Here is a 20,255-nt window from a genome sequence, read left to right on the forward strand (position 1 = left end):
CGGAAATCAGCCAAAAACATAGGAGGTCATAGAATGAGAAATTAAATCTCAGGTGTCCAAATTGGCTGGTCCAATTAAAACCTATCCCCAAGCTGCAATTATCTGGAACAAAACAAAAAGCAACTTTCATTTCAGGACCACATATGCAAATCTAAGTGCCATCACAATGGCTTTTAATGCTTAGGGGATAAAATGCAACAAATTTATTTTTTTTCCTATGGTCACCTTTTATCTATAAAACCAATAACCAAAAGAAAATTGAAAGGAAATGAAATAATGACAGATCCTATAGGATCTAAGTCCTGAATGTTGTTTGCTTATTCTCAGTATACCCATGGGTGCCATACAAACAGGGCTGACCACAAACGTAAGTGACAAGAGCAATATTATCAAAATTCTCTCACTATTGTCATGCTAACAAGCTACACTGAAATCTATCAAACCTACAAATATCAAATGCTGGCTGGCATTCAATTCAGATAGAACACTGACTGCAGTCACACACTGCAGAGTCAGTGAAGCCTTCTCCCGAGAGCAGGAGCCTGTGACAGTCAGTCAAAGACTGGGTTTCGTATGCCATTCAATACCAGACTGGTGGGTGCCTTCCTGTGTAGAAGGGCCAGTGAGCACAGGAGGAGGGAAAAGCTCACGACTCCCAGAATGACCGTTCCTGATATCAGTGCACTGGTGATGGCGTTCAGCTGGAAATGAGGTTCGTTTGGAGAGCCTGCAAGTAATAAACACGCACAGTGGGAAGGTCCAGCATCAGATTTAACTCACCTTATCCCAATTTAAACCTGCAAAGTATCTGTCATCAGTATCTTGTAGAATAACAGCATGAGACAATTATGCTACAATTTATTTGACTATAATTCAATTCAATACCCAAAGGATTGTATGGTTTAGAGGCCTGGTATCCCCCCGGCAGCCAAAAACAGTCACCTATAAAATGCTCTAAAAATTGACCAACAGGTTGCATATGAGTTCAGAAATCCTCAGTGAACTGTTATTTAAAATATAACAAGCTTGTTAAACCAGAGCTCATTATTTTTAGTTGATTACAGTTTTGTAACTAATCACCAAAAAATACTTACCATTTAAAAAAATTATACTTTAATTTTCAATATATGTTAATTATCTTACCAAGCTGTGAATTGTTGGTTGGAGTCTCATCTGGGGGGAAGAAAAGAAAAAGAAAAGCAATATTGTGTCTCCAAATATTTATCTATGTCTGTTATAGTTCTATAATTATTTTTTACCTATATGTCCCCTCACCTTCACCCACAAGCTCCCTGGGAAAGGCAATAACAAAAGTCCCGCTAAACCGTCTGCTTTCTCATTTCCTGTTCCATGTGTCCAAGATTTCATCATCTATCTATTCCTGCAAGCCCACACCCCACCACTGCCCTGGGCATACAAATAAAATCGTAAAACATACTGCTCTGTATTCCTTCCTGCTGACTTTGCTTCATCATTATCTCTCCAGTCAGGTTAGTGGGGGCAGTAATTGTTAACAGCTATTACATTTTTTAAAGCCCTATAACCTGCCATTTATTATTCTTTTATAGAGAAACATTCATTATTTAGTGCCACTCTATTTTAAGTGATGCCAATTTGCCCATTATAATCTGCAAAAAACATCAAGTTCCAAGAAAATAAATTCGTACTTAATAACTAAATGAAAAGAAAAATCATTCCTGAACTTGAGTTGCAGTTTTATTTGCATCTGTTAAGTAAAAGACTGAAGCCATTGATTTTTCATTTTCCCTGACAAACATAATAGATGCAATGAACACATTCACTTGGTTTCCCAGTTTTTGTTACCCATTTTGTAATCATATAGCAATTAACCCTTGAACATACACAATGAGTGAATTTTATATTTGTGTTTAAATACATGGGTGTATATGTGCCTGTGAGTGTTTGTTATTTGAACCATAAAATGTGTGCAGTTGGCTGTTTGATTCTGGAGTATAAATACTATTACAATTAATATGTGTGTAATTTCATACAGTTTACAAAGTGCTATCTCATATGTTATCATATTTAATTCTCATAATTGCCATATGGTTTAGATATTATTGCTACTCCCATTTTACAGATGAAGAAACTTCCATCTACCACAGCCTCCATGATAAAGTAAACACTAAGCTTAAATAAAAGATCAGTTTCAGAGTCCCTTTTCTAAAATAATATAAACTAGCAAGTGTGGAAATATTTTTAGTAAAAGAGATAAATATCTCAAACTATAAAACTCCAGGATTAGTATTTGAAATAATTGATGGGAGAACCTGGTGAGATATTTATAAAACATCTGATGCCATTTCTTTTCAGACATATGAGTCTTGGCAGAAATGATGGTTCTGCTGTTTGATCCTGAAGTACAATGTCCAAAATAAATAGAGCACTCATTCATAGGATTCTTTAGAATGGTGCAATGCATTGCTATAGGACAAAAAGAAAAAAAAAATACAAATTTTCATTATAAGACGCCCTTAGGAAAATCCTAACCTCCAACCAGTATCATCCTACAAGGACAATAGCTTCTCATGGAAATAGACAGGATGTATGCACTGTGATTAATTCATCCAAAAGACCTGAGTGCCCCTTTCCCAAAACAAGCTGCCTCACTGGAACATGGAAGAGAATATATAATGCTATAAAATTCCTTTTTAAAAGTTATTCTTTGTTTAGGAATTACATTTATTTGCTCTTAAAAAAAAAAAAGGTTTCTATTAAAGAATAGAAAGTTTCCTCCTATGTATCCCAAATTAAGCAAAAGTTCTATGATTGTATGCCCCCACTATTTTCTGCAATTTCAGGTTAACAAAAGAAGTCAGAATATCCACTCCTCTCTTACATTACCAAAGCACTTTTGTAAGAACAGCATCCCAGCTGTCATCTACAAGGACTTGGCTGTGGACAAAATCTCTGTGTGGGGACAAAGATGCCAAATGAGCCACATCAGCTGCAGGCTCCAGGACTCTGAAAAACTGAAAGCATCCTACCTTTGGTAGATGGCTGAAATCAGAGTGTGTAATATTTGAATATTGTTTGGAATTGTACTCGATACTGAATAAGCTTAGCGAGAATAAATTTATCTGTTATCTTCTGTTTCTGGTATCCTGCAATGTTAGGATCATTGCAATTAAAAGAAAATCAAAGAACTGTCTAGAAAAGGGAGGTAGAGATTTTTCAGGAGCTTTTTGTCACCACACACTTCTATTTTTCTCTCACACCAATTTGGTCGTATACACATGTACACTAAAAGAAACCTTATGGAATTCAAACAGATTGGAATTCTAAACTTGGTGAGCTCTTCAAAAAACATATAGCTAGCTGAGGACCCATAGGAGGAAAGTGATAGCAGCAATACCACAGCTGTTTAAAAGCCAGAAGTGGAAGATAAATTGTCATTCTCTGCTTTTCTCTCAGATAAGTAGCTGAAATAAATGGAAAAAGTGAACATCAGTGCAAAGATATATGCAGAATGAATATTTTTCCTTTCTAAGCACAAACTATTTTTTTAAGTCTTCAATTTAGCTATGTGGTAAAATGAACCACATATTTCAGGTTGAGAGCCTCAAAACTTTTTACTCTCCACTGGGTCATGTTCATTAATAGTCTATCTCTACATTTGAATTCTAAGATTCCCCAAGGGCAAAGACTGTGGCCTGTTCTCTATTTTATTCCCAGTTCCTAGCAGAGTGGCTGTCCCTGTAGGGGCTAAATAAATATGCTAGAATGAATTATTCAATGAAACTCAATGATGCTAGTTGGACAAGAGTTTGGCTTGAACTTCTCCATATGAATTTTTGTAAAAAAAAAAAAAATTAGGTACTACTATTTTCCAGTGATTATACCTTTAAATTTCCAGGATTGTACCCCATGATAAGCATTTCCCTACCGAATAGTTTTAGCATTTCAGAGCTTAAAATAAGAACATTTCATGAATTTTGAGGATTTTGAATTCTGAAGATATGAATATTTTCCTAAGTCAACTAAAAAAAGGATTAACAATGTTGGGTAAAAATAACCACAACGGATTTGACTTCATTAAAGTAAAACAAAACAAAACAGGAGTTCTGAGGTTTAACAACTTATTAAACCTGATCCAAGCCAGATGTCTAGGGGAAGGCGTGGTTCAGTGTGTAAACAGAGCAAAAATTCCAAGTATCAGAGAGCTTTGAAGAGAGCAAATCAAGCCTGAAACTGGACTTGTCTATGAAAATCAGCCACAGGATCTGCAGAGATAAATTCTAGCTGAATTAAGGTAAAAAATAAAGTAAAACTAAGAGAAGAAGGTAGACCTGGTCATTAAGTTGGACATTAAATTTACATAGAATTTGCCTGTGAATGGCTATAGCTTGATTTCTGAGTTGTATTTGTATGGAATTTAAAATTAAAAAATTTTAAGGATATTATAGTATTATAATGAAATCATTGTTACACATGGTCCTCTAGGCAGTGAGGCCACCATGATATCCAAAAATAAGGACCATCCTACTGCTATTTATCAAAGTTACAAAAAAAAAAAAAAATCCACAGAGAGTGAGAGAGAAATGAAGGAAGGTTAACCATTATCCTTTGGGGGCTTTACGGGTGGAGAGACCAAGGTGACTAGGAGAGAACCTTAGTGCATTGGGAAATAAATGTCATCTTTGAGGTGGAAACAAGTTGAAATTGGAAAGGAAGAAATCCAGGCATGACATCAGAGGTATTGTTATCAAAGGCATTAGCTCTTTGAGGTTTTAACATAGATATTTCGGATGACTAGACGTGATGTGGAAGAAACCTATAAACCTGGATAGCTGGTGAGCTACAGTAGGATTAGAAACTGCTGCTTGGTAATCTTTACTGGGATTTGGAGATCTTAATAATTTTGGTCTGTTTTAAAATTATATTACAGTAGTAAATTATTTAAAATTTGTAATATTTAAATTTGATTTCGTCCAGGTAAGAAGGAAGCAAAGAAGTTAAAGAGGAGGAAAAGTCATCTACTCAACATGAACAGAGAAATGTCACTTTCAAGGTTCTTTTCTTATGGCAAACTGACTCTAGATACGCTCCATAGAAATAAGAAATTTTTTTTTTTTTTTTTTTTTTGTTTAAGAATATTTTTTATTGTGCCTACCCAAAAGCATTCCTAATTATTGGCAGCAAGAGCTGAGTTTCCATGCAGTGTAATTCTATGAGCTATTTCCGACAGCTAGATAGAGATAAGGATTGGGCCTCTGACAAACCACAAACCAGTCATTTTCAAACCATTCAAAACATACCAAACCCTCAGGGAGTAGAGACTAAGTTTGAAATTTTATATTTAATAAATTTCTGCATTATTTAAAGGGCCTCTTAGGCTTTTTAAAAAAATACTGATATGTGTACACAAACACAGAGGAGTGAATAATTAAAGCAATTGTCTGGATTTTCCAGGTCCAAATGACTTTTGCTTAATTACCTCTTTCAGACAAAACTTTCTTTTCATTGTGGGACAGGAGACCCACAACTGAAACATAATAATAGCCTATGGCTATTATAAAATAGAGAAAAATTATTAGCATATAGTCCAAATCAGAATTCTGCTTTCCCTTTTTAGACAAATTTAGAACCATAGAGTTAGAAAGAATCTGAAAGGCTACTTTTTCAAACCCTTTATTTTAAAAATAAAGAAAGAAATGTTTGCCCAGAGAAGTGGAGGAAAATCCCAAGTTCCACAGCTTATTAGGACAAAAGCTGGAACTAGAACCAGCTTTTCAGACTTCAGTGTGTGTTGTTTACAATGCATGTCTGTTTTATCCAACTGATTCTGGATATCTCCAGGTTCACGCTTGTAAAGCAGTATCCCTTTGGAGAGTGTGTGTGTATGTGTATATGTATGTGTATGCACATGCATATACAAATATTTGTATACATGAAAATGTATTGTATAAACAATTGTGTCCATTAGAGTCATGAGCACAAATGAGTGCACTGGTGGGCGTATTTACATACTATTACAATTCAGGATCCTGGGAGGAAGCAAATGGTATTCAAACTAGCAATTTAAGGAGATTTAATAGGACTATTTATAAAGATGGAGGGAATTCACAGGAGAAAGTCAAGTTACCTGGGCTATGGGTTAAAGGGAGAGTTTCCAGAACTCTGAGAGTAGTTGAATGGAGAGAGTTGTCTGGTGGGAGCTGTGTGGACTTCACACCCAACCTCTGACAGCGCCACCTATTGGCCAAGTCCAACCAGAAACTACTTGGCAAGGCAGCCAGGGGATGCAGTTCACAGAGACCAGTATTCAAGGTCAGAGAGGGGCTGGGAAGGGCAGAGTGGATCCGGATGGGCAAATGAAACATGTCCAGCACCGTATACTTTGTGTGTGTGTGTGTGTGTGTGTGTGTGTGTGTGTGTGTGAAGGGAAATGTGGTAAAGACAATATTTCCCTTAGTAAGTTGAATAAACAGGAAACTACCATGAAATTAAAGTTGTCTAGCAGTTTATCTTGTCTCACAGTTAATTAGTGCTCTTTAAGAATCACTTTGAGTTCTCCTTAGAAGCCAAGGAACAAGCCATTTTGGAACCGTCTATTACTACACACAGAAGGAGGAGCGCTCTTACCACTCCGAGTAATGATGGGCCCTGCAGAAAGGATAGCATTTCCAGAAGTGTTCTGGGGGCTCCAGGTGGTCCTCCTCCCCGCATCTCGCCTTTCTCTGTGGTCGCAAATCTAAGGAGTTAAGAAAACAAATGAAATTCCACACCGGCACAAAACTGTTTCTTTATGGCCATTTGGAAAGCAGATTCTTTTAGAAGAGATACCACATGTTTAATTTTATTCATTTACTTCTGTGCATTTATTTAATTACTTTGCATATAACTGCTACAGTATTTCTTATCCTGGCTTGGGCCGCATTTCTTATTTCCTCCCGTTGTAATTGTGCATTGCCTCATTAATTTACATAGCTCAATGGCTCCCCTGAAAAAGGGCTGTGTTTATCAAACTTTTCTACTTTTATTTCTCTCAAGGCTTTAATAAATCTTTCCCTGAAATGTTGGTCAGCACAGAGCCAAGGAAATGTGGAATCTCCATTTAACCCCAACTGATATAGCTACTTAGGACTAAAGCAATTAATGATTGTGAAGAAATGCATGAATTAGAGCACACATATAAACACATTAAAGCTACCTCAAATCAAAAAACATGACTGCATTTTTCTCAGGTTAATATTGCTGTAACACTAGGGGGCCTACTGTCTAGATATTCTACTCTGCTCCATAGCCCTACTGAAGGATTGGAAGTTCCCTGGTTACTCTGTTTCATGTGTCTGTGACTTTGACCATCCTTTGGCATGGAGTGTCTCTTATACTCTTGATTTTGCCTCTTTGGGGTTCAGCTGTCTTCAAAGTCATATCTCTTCCACTGAGCCTCCCAGCCTCTCCTGTTTCATCTCTCTCACAATGATGAATAATGCCTTTTACTACAGCCCATATATATGTCTACCTTTGCACCATAACATTTTGTCATATTTTATTTCATGATTATCTCATGATCCTAAAGGATAAGCTAACTGAATTCAGAACTCATTCATGCATCTCTGTATTCCCAGTATAATGCTTGGCACAAAGCGGCATTCAATAGATCTTTCCTGGATGAATGAAAAAATTGTACTTCAAACTATCTGACCTGATGCATATCCACTTTCTATGTAGAAATTAGTTCCTAACACTTGATAACTTTCAGCTTAGATCAATTCAACAGTTCAGAATAAAGTTGCTAAAAACATACTGGCATAAGGAAGGGGCAGTCATCAGCTCTGCAGAGCTTGGTAACACAGTGCAGGAAGACAGTGGACATTTTCTGATTCTTGTGTTTCACAAATCGGAACACTTCAAAGGAAAAGCGGCCCTGCTGGCTCCTGCCGTTTTCAATGACGGTTGTTTGAGGATCTTTGTCACAGCTACATGTTAAAGAATGTGAAAACGATATTACTGGAAAGTACCAACCCACCATGACTTGTAAATTAATTTCTGCAGTATTAAGAGTACCCCATTACATTAAGAGCTAACAAAATTATGCCATGTTATAGATATTTAATAGGAGAATAAACTAACTCAACAGATATGTAAGTGACCTAGATCACAATATTTAAGCAGATCAGTTTCTGATTATAATATTAGTATCAAATTTTAGAGGAATTATACTTTCATATGGTTCAAAAATCCAAGCAGTATAAAATATATATAGTAAAAAGTCTCTCCCCACATCTCTGCCCTTGTCCATGCTCTCCCATGTCCACACACAAACCTGCCCGTGGTGACCTCACATGTTACTGCAGCCTCACAGGGCATATGCAAATAGAAGCAGAAGCAATATATTCAATGTTCCCCCCTTCTTAAACAAATGATAGCACACTCTCTATATTGTTTTGTACCTTGCCTTTTTTTTAATTTAACAACGTATCTTAGAGGTCTTTCCATATCAATATTTAGAGAGCCTCCTTCATCTTTTTCCACAGTTGTACACTATTTCATCATGCACACGTCAGAGTTTATTTAACCTGTGCCCTATTTATGTACACTTGCATTGTTTTGAATCTTTTGCATTTTTACAAAGTAATAATGAATAGTCTTACATCATTTTGAACATGTGCAGGGTTATCTATATATCTGTAGGATCATTCATCAGATTTTGCCACATCGCCCTCTATAAATATTGTTGCATTTTGTACTGCCCCAGTAATGTATAAAAAATACTTATTTCCCTCAGAGCTACATCAACAAAGTATATGTATGAAATTTTGGATTATTCCCTATTTGGTAGGAACAATAAACCATCACCATATAATATCAATTCACCTTTATCTTAGTGTGAATGGATGTGTGCATTTTTCATATATATTAGAGCCATTTGTGTTTCTTTATCTGAAAATTTTTTATGTTCCTTGCTCAAATTTTTATTGTACTGTTGGCCTTTTCCTTAAGATTCCTATAAATTCTTGGTTTTTAGGAAGAGTGGTTCCTTGTTTGTTACGTAAGTTGTAAATTGTTTTAACTTTGTTGTTTGGCTTTGGACATTCCTCCCAGTGTGTGTGTGTGTGAGCACAGAAATTTTATTTTTACATAATTTAATTTTAAATATTTTATTTTATGGCTTCTAGTATGTGGGCTAAACAGGATTTTCCTTACTCCAAATTTCTAAAGATATTTTGCATGTTTTCTTCCATCACTTTTAAAGCTGTAGTTTTTACATTTAAATTAATCTATTTAAAGTTTACCATGGTATAATGAGTGAAGTACAGATCCTATGCTATTTTTTTTCTTAAGATTATCTACTATCCAGCACTATTTTTAAAAATCTCTGTCAATCCCACTGATTTGCATGTTACCAAACTCTGTCATATAGTAAATTCCCATGTTTTGGATCTATTTTTCAACTTACTACTCTAAATTTTTGTCTATGTGTCTAGCCTCACATAATATCATACCCCTTTAATAACTTTAGAGCTTCTATTAACTGTAATATCTGGTAGAGCCATACCCTCCTCATTTCGATGTTGATTTCCCCCTTTCTTTGGTATTTTATGGATTTTTTGTTTATCCCTTTTTTCTCGATTCAGTTAGCTTGTGATTCTCTGTTCTTGTAGGTATGCATTTCTCCTGACTGTTTCTGGGATCTATGGCACTGGGACCCCTCAGCAATCACTTTTCTTCCCTGCTTCTCCTGCCACTTCTTCCCACTCTGCTTCCTGCCAGCCTTTTCCTGCTCTGTTTTGTCTTGATCGTAACTGTTTTTATCAACACTAACACATATTTTGGAATTTCTAGGTTTTCTTTTCCTCCTAATCTCACTGAAAATGGCATTTAGGGGACTTTTTTTAGTTATCCATTTCAGTCTCTATAGTTTCCAAGAAGAAAACTGAAAGAATTAAGCTGAAGCCATAGTCATACCAGAAGTCTGATGATCTTATTCTAGATTATCAATACGTAATCATTATAGAAATTTTGGAAAATAAGAAAAATGTCAAAACAAAATGATCCACAATCTCACTGTGCATAAATAACAAAGGTGAACCTTTTGATGTATTTCCTTATAGTCTTTTCTATCATGTATTATATAAATGAGGTCAATTGTACAATCGTGTATGCCAATTCTTTCACTTCATATTTTAATACATTTAAATTTTAAAGAACCACATATTTCTAAAGATAGAAATATCAAGAAGACAGAAGGGGAAGAGATAAAATAGAACCAACTATTTTTTTCTATTTTATAAATAATTTTATATGATTATTGTGTCTGTGTGAGCTCTCAACTTACTGGTTCTCCATAATTCACCTACCCATTTCCTTACTGCTGAACATGCAGTCGATTCTCATGTTTTACTATTTTAAATAGCACTGATAGACAAGAAAGTCATAAATATTTTAGAATATGCTTCCCAGTTCACAAAAGTAGAATCAAAGGATATGAAATCTTTTAAGGTTTTTTGATACATACTGATATTTTTTCCCAAAAATGTTGACCAAATTAACACTTCCAGAAATAGAATATGAGTGTCAGTTTGATCATACCCTCTGAGTATCATCTTAACATTGATTAGCCAGTAAAACTTATTCTTTTGGTTTCCCATCATATTACTCCCATCATGTGTCAATAAGTGGCAGTGATCAGAGCCAACTGCATTTTATAAGCATGATTAGAAGCCATTGCTTGACTCTCAAGTCTGTTCTCCTGTCAGATAAAGATGCTGAAAAGGAACTGAGATGATTGAATGTTTTTATGATCAATGTCCCCTTTCCCCAAATGTAGATTACATTCACTCTTATCACTGTCTATTGGGGAATGAAGTTGAAGTTATTGGCTCTGATAAAAAAGGAGTGGTAGGTTGTATTACACTTTCATATTAAATACTGATAAATGAAGAAAAGCATTTTGAGGTCTAAATTATCTAGCCCATTACTTTAATTTTATTCTCCTTTTGATATACCATGAGACAGTCTAGTTTTGGAAAAATAGTACCCTCTCACTGCCTTTCTCATATTGTCCATAGTACCTTAGCCATGCTTTTCCTAAGACAGTGAAATATTCCCACATGACCTAAACATGAATAAAACATCTTTGATGGAGCAAACTTACTTGTAACTGTCATTCAACAACAGCCTTATCAGCATTTCATGTTAAAAATTTTTCTCCACTTTTATAATTCCAACTATATAAGGACTAAAAGTTCAAAATGTAAAACTTTAAATTTAAAAGCTATAAAAGTACACTATAATTTGTTTATCTGACTTAGCTTTTCTATTTTAATTATCTACAGTAGGATTATTGCTATCAATACAAGACTTAGACACTTACCTAAGGAAGAGATCATATCGAATATCATCATTTGGGTTCCCTGATGGGGTCGTGTAGCAATAATCCATTAAGACATTCCATCTGCAGGAAGAGGTAAGAATAATCTAGAGTCAGAATCTCCTTTTGGATGTTAGTTACTAATCCAAGGGAAGTAGATATTGACAAACATCTTATCCCAGGGAACATAGTTTTATATTATTTGCAGAGACTTCTTGTTTATTAAAATTTTCTCCTAAACTCAAACTATTTAAAAGTCTGCAACAAACTGCTGTCACACATCAAGAATCACATACAACCAAGAATAAAAATGCCAAGAAGACAAAAAGGGAGAAGGTAAAGTAGAACCAGATTTCTAAAGTGTGCTAATCTCTTCAGGATGCAATGTTTAAATAATAATATATGAGAAACCCAAAATAAACTATTTACATGCTACAATTTTTTTACTAGGGCAGAAATGGATCTTTACTTTTGAATTTCCTTTCAATTCTGATCATTCTGGATTTTCTAAGTGTCAAATGAAACTTGATTGATTTTGTTATTTTGCAGAGATGTTTCTGGAGATAGTTTTATATAATTTTGGCCCAGATTCTTATGGGGAGAGTTCTTTTGTTTTTTAATAAACTTTTATTGAATAGTAACACACATAGAAAATACATGAATCATAAGTGTTCACAAAATGACTGCATCTGATTAATCACCTTTCAGATGAAAAACATAGAACATTCTGGTATCCCAAAAGCTCTCCCCATGCCCTCTTCCAGTCACTACCCCTCCTTCTTTATGGGAAGAATTGCTATTTTCCAATTAATGACATAAAGTGGGTGTCACCCTTTAATCCTTGTAATTTGGTTTTTTTAAAGATAAATTTATGTATTTATTTATTTATTTTTGGCTGCATTGGGTCTTCATTGCTGCACACGGACTTTCTTTAGTTCTGGGAATTGGGGGCTCCTCTTCGTTGTGGTGCGCGGGCTTCTCATTGCGGTGGCTTCTCTTGCTGAGGAGCACGGGATCTAGGTGCACGGGCTTCAGTAGTTGTGACACGTGGGCTCCAGAGTGTAGGATCAGTAATTGTGGAGCACGGGCCCATTTGCTCCGCGGCATGTGGGATCTTCCTGGACCAGGGCTCGAACCCACGACCCCTGCACCAGCAGGTGGATTCTTAACCACTGCTCCACCAGGGAAGCCCCCTTGTAATATGTTATTTCTACTTATTAGCATTTCTTTTTTGTTTTAATTTAGGCAAATATGTAAAATATATGTATTTTTACATATAGGCAAACTAAAAAATATAGGCATTACCTTCTAAACCAAAAATTGGGGTACATGATTTGATATACAGTTTGACAGGAGGCAGAATATTTGAAATCATCCCTCTCTTGGAGAATCTGAGGTCTATGGCTTCAGAAGGTGTGGCGATTGTGGGTGGGCGGGCATTCAGGTGGGAAGAGTAATGTGAACAAAGGTGTGAAAGAACAGAAGGAGGGCTTCCCTGGTGGTGCAGTGGTTAAGAATCCGCCTGCCAATGCAGGGGGCACGGGTTCATGCCCTGGTCCGGGAAGATCCCACATGCGGCAGAGCAACTAAGCCCGTGTGCCGCAACTACTGAGCCTGCGCTCTAGAGCCCGCGAGCCACAACTACTGAACCCACATGCCTAGAGCCCGTGCTGCACAACAAGAGAAGCCACCGCAATGAGAAGCCCGTGCACCGCAGCTAGAGAAAGCCCGCGCACAGCAAAAAAGACCCAACGCAGCCAAAAATAAATAAATAAATATTTTAAATAAAAAGAAAAAAAAAAAAACAGAAGGGACTAGGAAGGTCCTGGGGTTCATGGGGAGCATCAGGTGGGAGGGCTGAGATGCGAGCAGCACGGAGACACTCGAAAATCTGGAAAGGAGTCTTAGGTCCTGACATTTTTTAGAGAGAAGCAGCAGGATGAAGGAAGGTCACAATCCCCATTTTGGCAGGGATGTTTTGGGGTGAATGTGCTAGAGAGTGCAGGAGGTGTTTTGAGATGCTGACAGCTGGACCAGAGGGTGGCTGCATGGGTGGAAGAATAATAGACATAATAGGAGAGGCACGTGGGAAGGAAAACTGAAGAATAAGATGGGGTGAATTCCTGAGAAGTTTTTTGGACATTTAAGGTGAGGTTATGGCACCTTAATATAGGGTCGAGTTTCCCATTTTGGAAACTGGGAGAACAGTGGTTCCACTGATATTCTTCTTTTCCTTTAAATTCGTGTCTTTTCCCTTGATTAATCTCACCCCATTCTGACTGCTCTCTTGTTTGGAGTGATAAGGATAGATATCAGACAGAGATGACACTAGATCAGGGCCAGGAACACTGGGTAGGATTTGAGCTGGCAGAAATAAAATGGAAGGGTGTGTGTGAGGGAAGAGGGTGGTGGTGGAGATAGAATCTGGTCAGAGGCAATGGCATAAGCCTTGCTATGTTTGGCAAAAATGTGTAGCCATGGATGGCGAGAGCGAAATGTCTGTACCTGGTTAGGGCAGGAGATGTATTAAAATCCCTAGGGGAGTGGCCTCAGGCTTATGCCCCTAACTACTTTTTTTTTCTTTTAATTAATTAATTTATTTATTTTGGCTGCTTTGGGTCTTCATTGCTGTGCGCGGGCTTTCTCTAGTTGCGGCAAGCTGGGCTACTCTTCGTTGCTGTGCGCAGGCTTCTCACTGTGGTGGCTTCTCTTGTTGCAGAGCACGGGCTCTAGGCGTGTGGGCTTCAGTAGTTGTGGCTCACGGGCTCTAGAGCACAGGCTCTGTAGTTGTGGCACACGGGCTTAGTTGCTCCTGTGCCACATGGGACCTTCCCGGACCAGGGCTCGAACCCGTGTCCCTGCACTGGGGGGCGGATTCCCAACCACTGCTCCACCAGGGAAGTCCCCCTTAACTACTTCTTTAAGAGCCATTGTTTAGCATTTCTAAATGGAATGGCAATGGCAATATTTTTTTTAAAGTGAATGAGCTAACTTTATGATTCATGAGGCTTTAGGCAGCCAAAATGTTTTAACCAACAAAAGATAAGGGTTTGAAAATACCTGCTGTCCAGATTAGTGGCTTGTACAGCTGCAAATACTTTGGTTTTCAAAGGTAATCCTATACTCGGGATAATTAACTGCTGACTGTAGGTTGAATCCTAATGATGAAAAAAATAAGCAATTAATCTATCATTGCCTTCCCAACAGCACATCTACTTAAGACAATAATGTCCTATAAAAGAAAAGGGGTCAAATCAACATCAATTTACAGAACCAACTCCAAAAAGGACCTAATTAATCCTCTAGTTTTTGGCAGAACTGTTCTTAAATCATATCCAAGTAACAAATTCATGCATAAATCTTTTTGTGTCCGTAGTTTACCATTTATGATGATTAATGTTCAGTGTATTTAAATTATATGCAATGGTTACTAGTCAGAGGTTAGTATTTAGTTTGTCTAATATTCAACTATCAATATTCAGTTTATTTAAATTCATATTCCAGTTATTTAAATTATATTAGTGGCTAATATTCAGTTTATTTAAATTATATCTGCTTCAGTTTAAGCTCTTTGCCATTGGAGTTGTAAGTCTTTACACTTTAAATAATGTCTCATTTACCCAGAGTCACTTATCTGGCAATTTGAAATTACCAAAATTTAATAAAAAACCTAAAAAGAGACCAGTATGGTCTCTGAGTTGCCAAAATGCATGCCCTGGAATTCCTGTACTAGATTACATGGTAAAGACTTACAGAAGGGTGTCTTAGGACTTCATTTCTACCTTTTACCCTAAGTTTAGACCAATTCTGGAGAGTTTATTTATATCACTTCCCAATCTACAGTAGATTAAAGCAGCAAATTAGAAATTGAGAAGTGACAGTTTTAATTTGATAGTAAAGAAGAACAGAAAAAAATGTAGAATAAAGAAAAAACTTCTCAAAATCTAAGCTGTCAAATCATTTAGCATGGAAGCAAATTGTTTCCCCCAAATTCAGTAACTCTGAAGATAATGCTATTTTGCAGCAAAGGGGAATTTTTAATGTTCATTATGAAATCTCAACATCATCAAGCAAAGGCAAAATACAGAGCATACTCTATTTAAGAAGGTTGGGAAGAAAACAACAGATATTGAATTTTTAAAATTAAAAGAATAATAATTCGGATGCTTCACTTTTGAAAAAGTTACATTCATGTGGAATATTTCATTCTCAAATAAAGCCTGATAAATGAGGGATTATATGCTGTATTTATTTTCTATATTTCTGTGATAAATGATAATAGCTCCTCTAACCATTTCTGATAGGTAGTATTTTTATTTCATTATCTTTCTGGCTCCCTTTTCCAACTTCTCCAAGTTATCCACATTTCATTAACTATACAGTTCTTTCATCTTGAATTTGCATCAATATTCTCCAGAAGAATGTTTACTGTTTTTTACAAGTATTATACTATAAAGTCATTTGCAAGTGATATGACTCAGCTGTGGTTTAATCATGACTTATCAAATTTATTCTTCTAAAAGGTGATCTTTTGATTTTTTTTTTTTAAACATCTTTATTGAAGTATAATTGCCTTACAATGGTGTGTTAGCTTCTGCTTTATAACAAAGTGAATCAGTTATACATATACAATATGTTCCCATTTCTCTTCCCTCTTGCATCTCCCTCCCTCCCACCCTCCCCATCCCACCCCTCTAGGTGGTCACAAAGCACCAAGCTGATCTCCCTGTGCTATGCGGCTGCTTCCCACTAGCTATCTATTTTACATTTGGTAGTGTATATTTGTCCATGACACTCTCTTACCCTGTCACATCTCACCCCACCCCCTCCCCATATCCTCAAGTCCATTCTCTAGTAGGTCTGTGTCTTTATTCCCGTCTTGCCACTAGGTTCTTCATGGCCTTTTTTTTTTCCCTTAGATTCCGTATATATGTGTTAGCATACTGTATTTGTTTTTCTCTTTCTGACTTACTTCACTCTGTATGACAGACTCTAACTCCATCCACCTCATTACAAATACCTCCATTTCATTTCTTTTTATGGCTGAGTAATATTCCATTGTATATAGGTGCCACATCTTCTTTATCCATTCATCTGTCGATGGACATTTAGGTTGCTTCCATGTCCTGGCTATTGTAAATAGAGCTGCAATGAACATTTTGGTACATGACTCTTTTTGACCTATGGTTTTCTCAGGGTATATGCACAGTAGTGGGATTGCTGGGTCGTATGGTAGTTCTATTTTTAGTTTTTTAAGGAACCTCCATACTGTTCTCCATAGTGGCTGTATCAATTTACATTCCCACCAACAGTGCAAGAGTGTTCCCTTTCCTCCACACCCTCTCCAGCATTTATTGTTTCTAGATTTTTTGATGATGGCCATTCTGACCGGTGTGAGATGATATCTCATTGTAGTTTTTTTTTTTTTTTTTTTTTTTTTTTTTTTCATTGTAGTTTTGATTTGCATTTCTCTAATGATTAATGATGTTGAGCATTCTTTCATGTGTCTGTAGGCCATCTGTATATCTTCTTTGGAGAAATGTCTATTTAGGTCTTCTGCCCATTTTTGGATTGGGTTGTTCGTTTTTTTGTTATTGAGCTGCATGAGCTGCTTGTAAATCTTGGAGATTAATCCTTTGTCAGTTGCTTCATTTGCAAATATTTTCTCCCATTCCAAAGGTTGTCTTTTGGTCTTGTTTATGGTTTCCTTTGCTGTGCAAAAGCTTTTAAGTTTCATTAGGTCCCATTTGTTTATTTGTGTTCTTATTTCCATTTCTTTGGGAGCTGGGTCAAAAAGAATCTTGCTGTGATGTATGTCATAGAGTGTTCTGCCTATGTTTTCCTCTAAGAGTTTGATAGTGTCTGGCCTTACCCTTAGGTCTTTAATCCATTTTGAGTTTATTTTTGTGCATGGTGTCAGGGAGTGTTCTAATTTCATACTTTTACATGTACCTGTCCAATTTTCCCAGCACCACTTATTGAAGAGGCTGTCTTTTCTCCACTGTATATGCTTGCCTCCTTTATCAAAGATAAAGTGACCATATGTGCGTGGGTTTCTCTCTGGGCTTTCTATCCTGTTCCATTGATCTATATTTCTGTTTTTGTGCCAGTACCAAACTGTCTTGATTACTGAAGCTTTGTAATATAGTCTGAAGTCAGAGAGCCTGATTCCCCCAGCTCCATTTTTCGTTCTCAAGATTGCTTTGGCTATTCAGGGTCTTTTGTGTTTCCATACAAATTGTGAAATTTTTTGTTCTAGTTCTGTGAAAAATGCCAGTGGTAGTTTGATAGGGATTGCATTGAATCTGTAGATTGCTTTGGGTAGTAGAGTCATTTTCACAATGTTGATTCTTCCAATCCAGGAACATGGTATATCTCTCCATCTATTTGTATTATCTTTAATTTCTTTCATCAGTGTCTTATAATTTTCTGCATACAGGTCTCTTGTCTCCTTAGGTAGGTTTATTCCTAGATATTTTATTCTTTTTGTTGCAATGGTAAACGGGAGTGTTTTCTTAATTTCACTTTCAGATTTTTCATCATTAGTGTATAGAAATGCAAGAGATTTCTGTGCATTAATTTTGTATCCTGCTACTTTAATAAATTCATTGATTAGCTCTAGGAGTTTTCTGGTAGCATCTTTAGGATTCTCTATGTATAGTATCATATCATCTGCAAATAGTGACAGCTTTACTTCTTCTTTTCCGATTTGGATTCCTTTTATTTCTTTGTCTTCTCTGATTGCTGTGGCTAACACTTCCAAAACTATGTTGAATAATAGTGGTGAGAGTGGGCAACCTTGTCTTGTTCCTGATCTTAGTGGAAATGGTTTCAGTTTTTCACCATTGAGAACAATGTTGGCTGTGGGTTTGTCATATATGGCCTTTATTATGTTGAGGAAAGTTCCCTCTATGCCTACTTTCTGCAGGGCTTTTATCATAAATGGGTGTTGAATTTTGTCGAAAGCTTTCTCTGCATCTATTGAGATGATCATATGGTTTTTCTCCTTCAATTTGTTAATATGGTGTATCACATTGATTGATTTGCGTATGTTGAAGAATCCTTGCATTCCTGGGATAAACCCCACTTGATCATGGTGTATGATCCTTTTAATGTGCTGTTGGATTCTGTTTGCTAGTATTTTGTTGAGGATTTTTGCATCTATGTTCATCAGTGATATTGGCCTGTAGTTTTCTTTCTTTGTGACATCTTTGTCTGGTTTTGGTATCAGGGTGATGGTGGCCTCGTAGAATGAGTTTGGGAGTGTTCCTCCCTCTGCAATATTTTGGAAGAGTTTGAGAAGGATAGGTGTTAGCTCTTCTCTAAATGTTTGATAGAATTCGCCTGTGAAGCCATCTGGTCCTGGGCTTTTGTTTGTTGGAAGGTTTTTAATCACAGTTTCAATTTCAGTGCTTGTGATTGGTCTGTTCATATTTTCTATTTCTTCCTGGTTCAGTCTCGGCAGTTTTTGCATTTCTAAGAATCTGTCCATTTCTTCCAGGTTGTCCATTTTATTGGCATAGAGTTGCTTGTAGTAATCTCTCATGATCTTTTATATTTCTGCAGTGTCAGTGGTTACTTCTCCTTTTTCATTTCTAATTCTATTGATTTGAGTCTTCTCCCTTTTTCTCTTGATGAGTCTGGCTAATGGTTTATCAATTTTGTTTATCTTCTCAAAGAACCAGCTTTAGTTTCATTGATTTTTGCTATTGTTTCCTTCATTTCTTTTTCATTTATTTCTGACCTAATCTTTATGATTTCTTTCCTTCTGCTGGCTTTGGGGTTTTTTTGTTCTTCTTTCTCTAATTGCTTTAGGTGCAAGGTTAGGTCGTTTATTCGAGATGTTTCCTGTTTCTTGAGGTAGGCTTGTATTGCTATAAACTTCCCTCTTAGCACTGCTCTTGCTGCGTCCCATAGGTTTTGGGTCGTCGTATCTCCATTGTCATTTGTTTCTAGGTATTTTTTGATTTCCCCTTTGATTTCTTCAGTGATCACTTCATTATTAAGTAGTGTATTGTGTAGCCTCCATGTGTTTGTATTTTTTACAGATCTTTTCCTGTAATTGATATCTAGTCTCATAGCGTTGTGGTCGGAAAAGATACTTGATACGATATCAATTTTCTTAAATTTACCAAGGCTTGATTTGTGACCCAAGATATGATCTATCCTGGAGAATGTTCCATGAGCACTTGAGAAAAATGTGTATTCTGTTGTTTTTGGGTGGAATGTCCTATAAATATCAATTAAGTCCATCTTGTTTAATGTATCATTTAAAGCTTGTGTTTCCTTATTTATTTTCATTTTTGGATGATCTGTCCATTGGTGAAAGTGGGGTGTTAAAGTCCCCTACTATGATTGTGTTGCTGTCGATTTCCCCTTTTATGGCTGTTAGTATTTGCCTTATGTATTGAGGTGCTCCTATGTTGGGTGCATAAATATTTACAATTGTTATACCTTCCTCTTGGATCGATCCCTTGATCATTATATAGTGTCCTTCTTTGTCTCTTGTAATAGTCTTTATTTTAAAGTCTATTTTGTCTGATATGAGAATTGCTACTCCAGCTTTCTTTTGATTTCCATTTGCATGGAATATCTTTTTCCATCCCCTCACTTTCAGTCTGTATGTGTCTCTAGGTCTGAAGTGGGTCTCTTGTAGACAGCATATATATGGGTCTTGTTTTTGTATCCATTCAGCCAGCCTGTGTCTTTTGGTGGGAGCATTTAATCCATTTACATTCAAGGTAATTATCGATATGTATGTTCCTATTCCCATTTTCTTAAATGTTTTGGGTTTGTTATTGTAGGTGTTTTCCTTCTCTTGTGTTTCTTGCCTAGAGAAGGTCCTTTAGCATTTGTTGTAAAGCTGGTTTGGTGGTGCTGAACTCTCTCAGCTTTTGCTTGTCTGTAAAGATTT

General features: G+C 36.5%; 1 protein-coding gene across 1 annotated transcript in view; it reads right to left on the reverse strand.

The window, feature by feature from the left end:
• Window positions 1–268: 268 nt before the first annotated feature.
• The window catches only part of ZPLD1 (zona pellucida like domain containing 1), an 80,714-nt gene continuing 60,727 nt past the window's right edge, over window positions 269–20,255 (reverse strand). The window contains exons 7-12 of the mRNA XM_036850807.1: window positions 14,402–14,499; window positions 11,345–11,425; window positions 7,775–7,946; window positions 6,607–6,715; window positions 1,144–1,173; window positions 269–727 (exon numbers count right to left, since the gene is read on the reverse strand). Of these exons, the coding sequence (XP_036706702.1) occupies window positions 552–727; window positions 1,144–1,173; window positions 6,607–6,715; window positions 7,775–7,946; window positions 11,345–11,425; window positions 14,402–14,499 (666 nt within the window). The 3' untranslated portion in view covers window positions 269–551. The remainder of the gene's footprint in view (window positions 728–1,143; window positions 1,174–6,606; window positions 6,716–7,774; window positions 7,947–11,344; window positions 11,426–14,401; window positions 14,500–20,255) is intronic.

The sequence above is a fragment of the Balaenoptera musculus genome, chromosome 4 (genome assembly GCF_009873245.2).
Source record: "Balaenoptera musculus isolate JJ_BM4_2016_0621 chromosome 4, mBalMus1.pri.v3, whole genome shotgun sequence".
Lineage (NCBI taxonomy): Eukaryota > Metazoa > Chordata > Mammalia > Artiodactyla > Balaenopteridae > Balaenoptera > Balaenoptera musculus.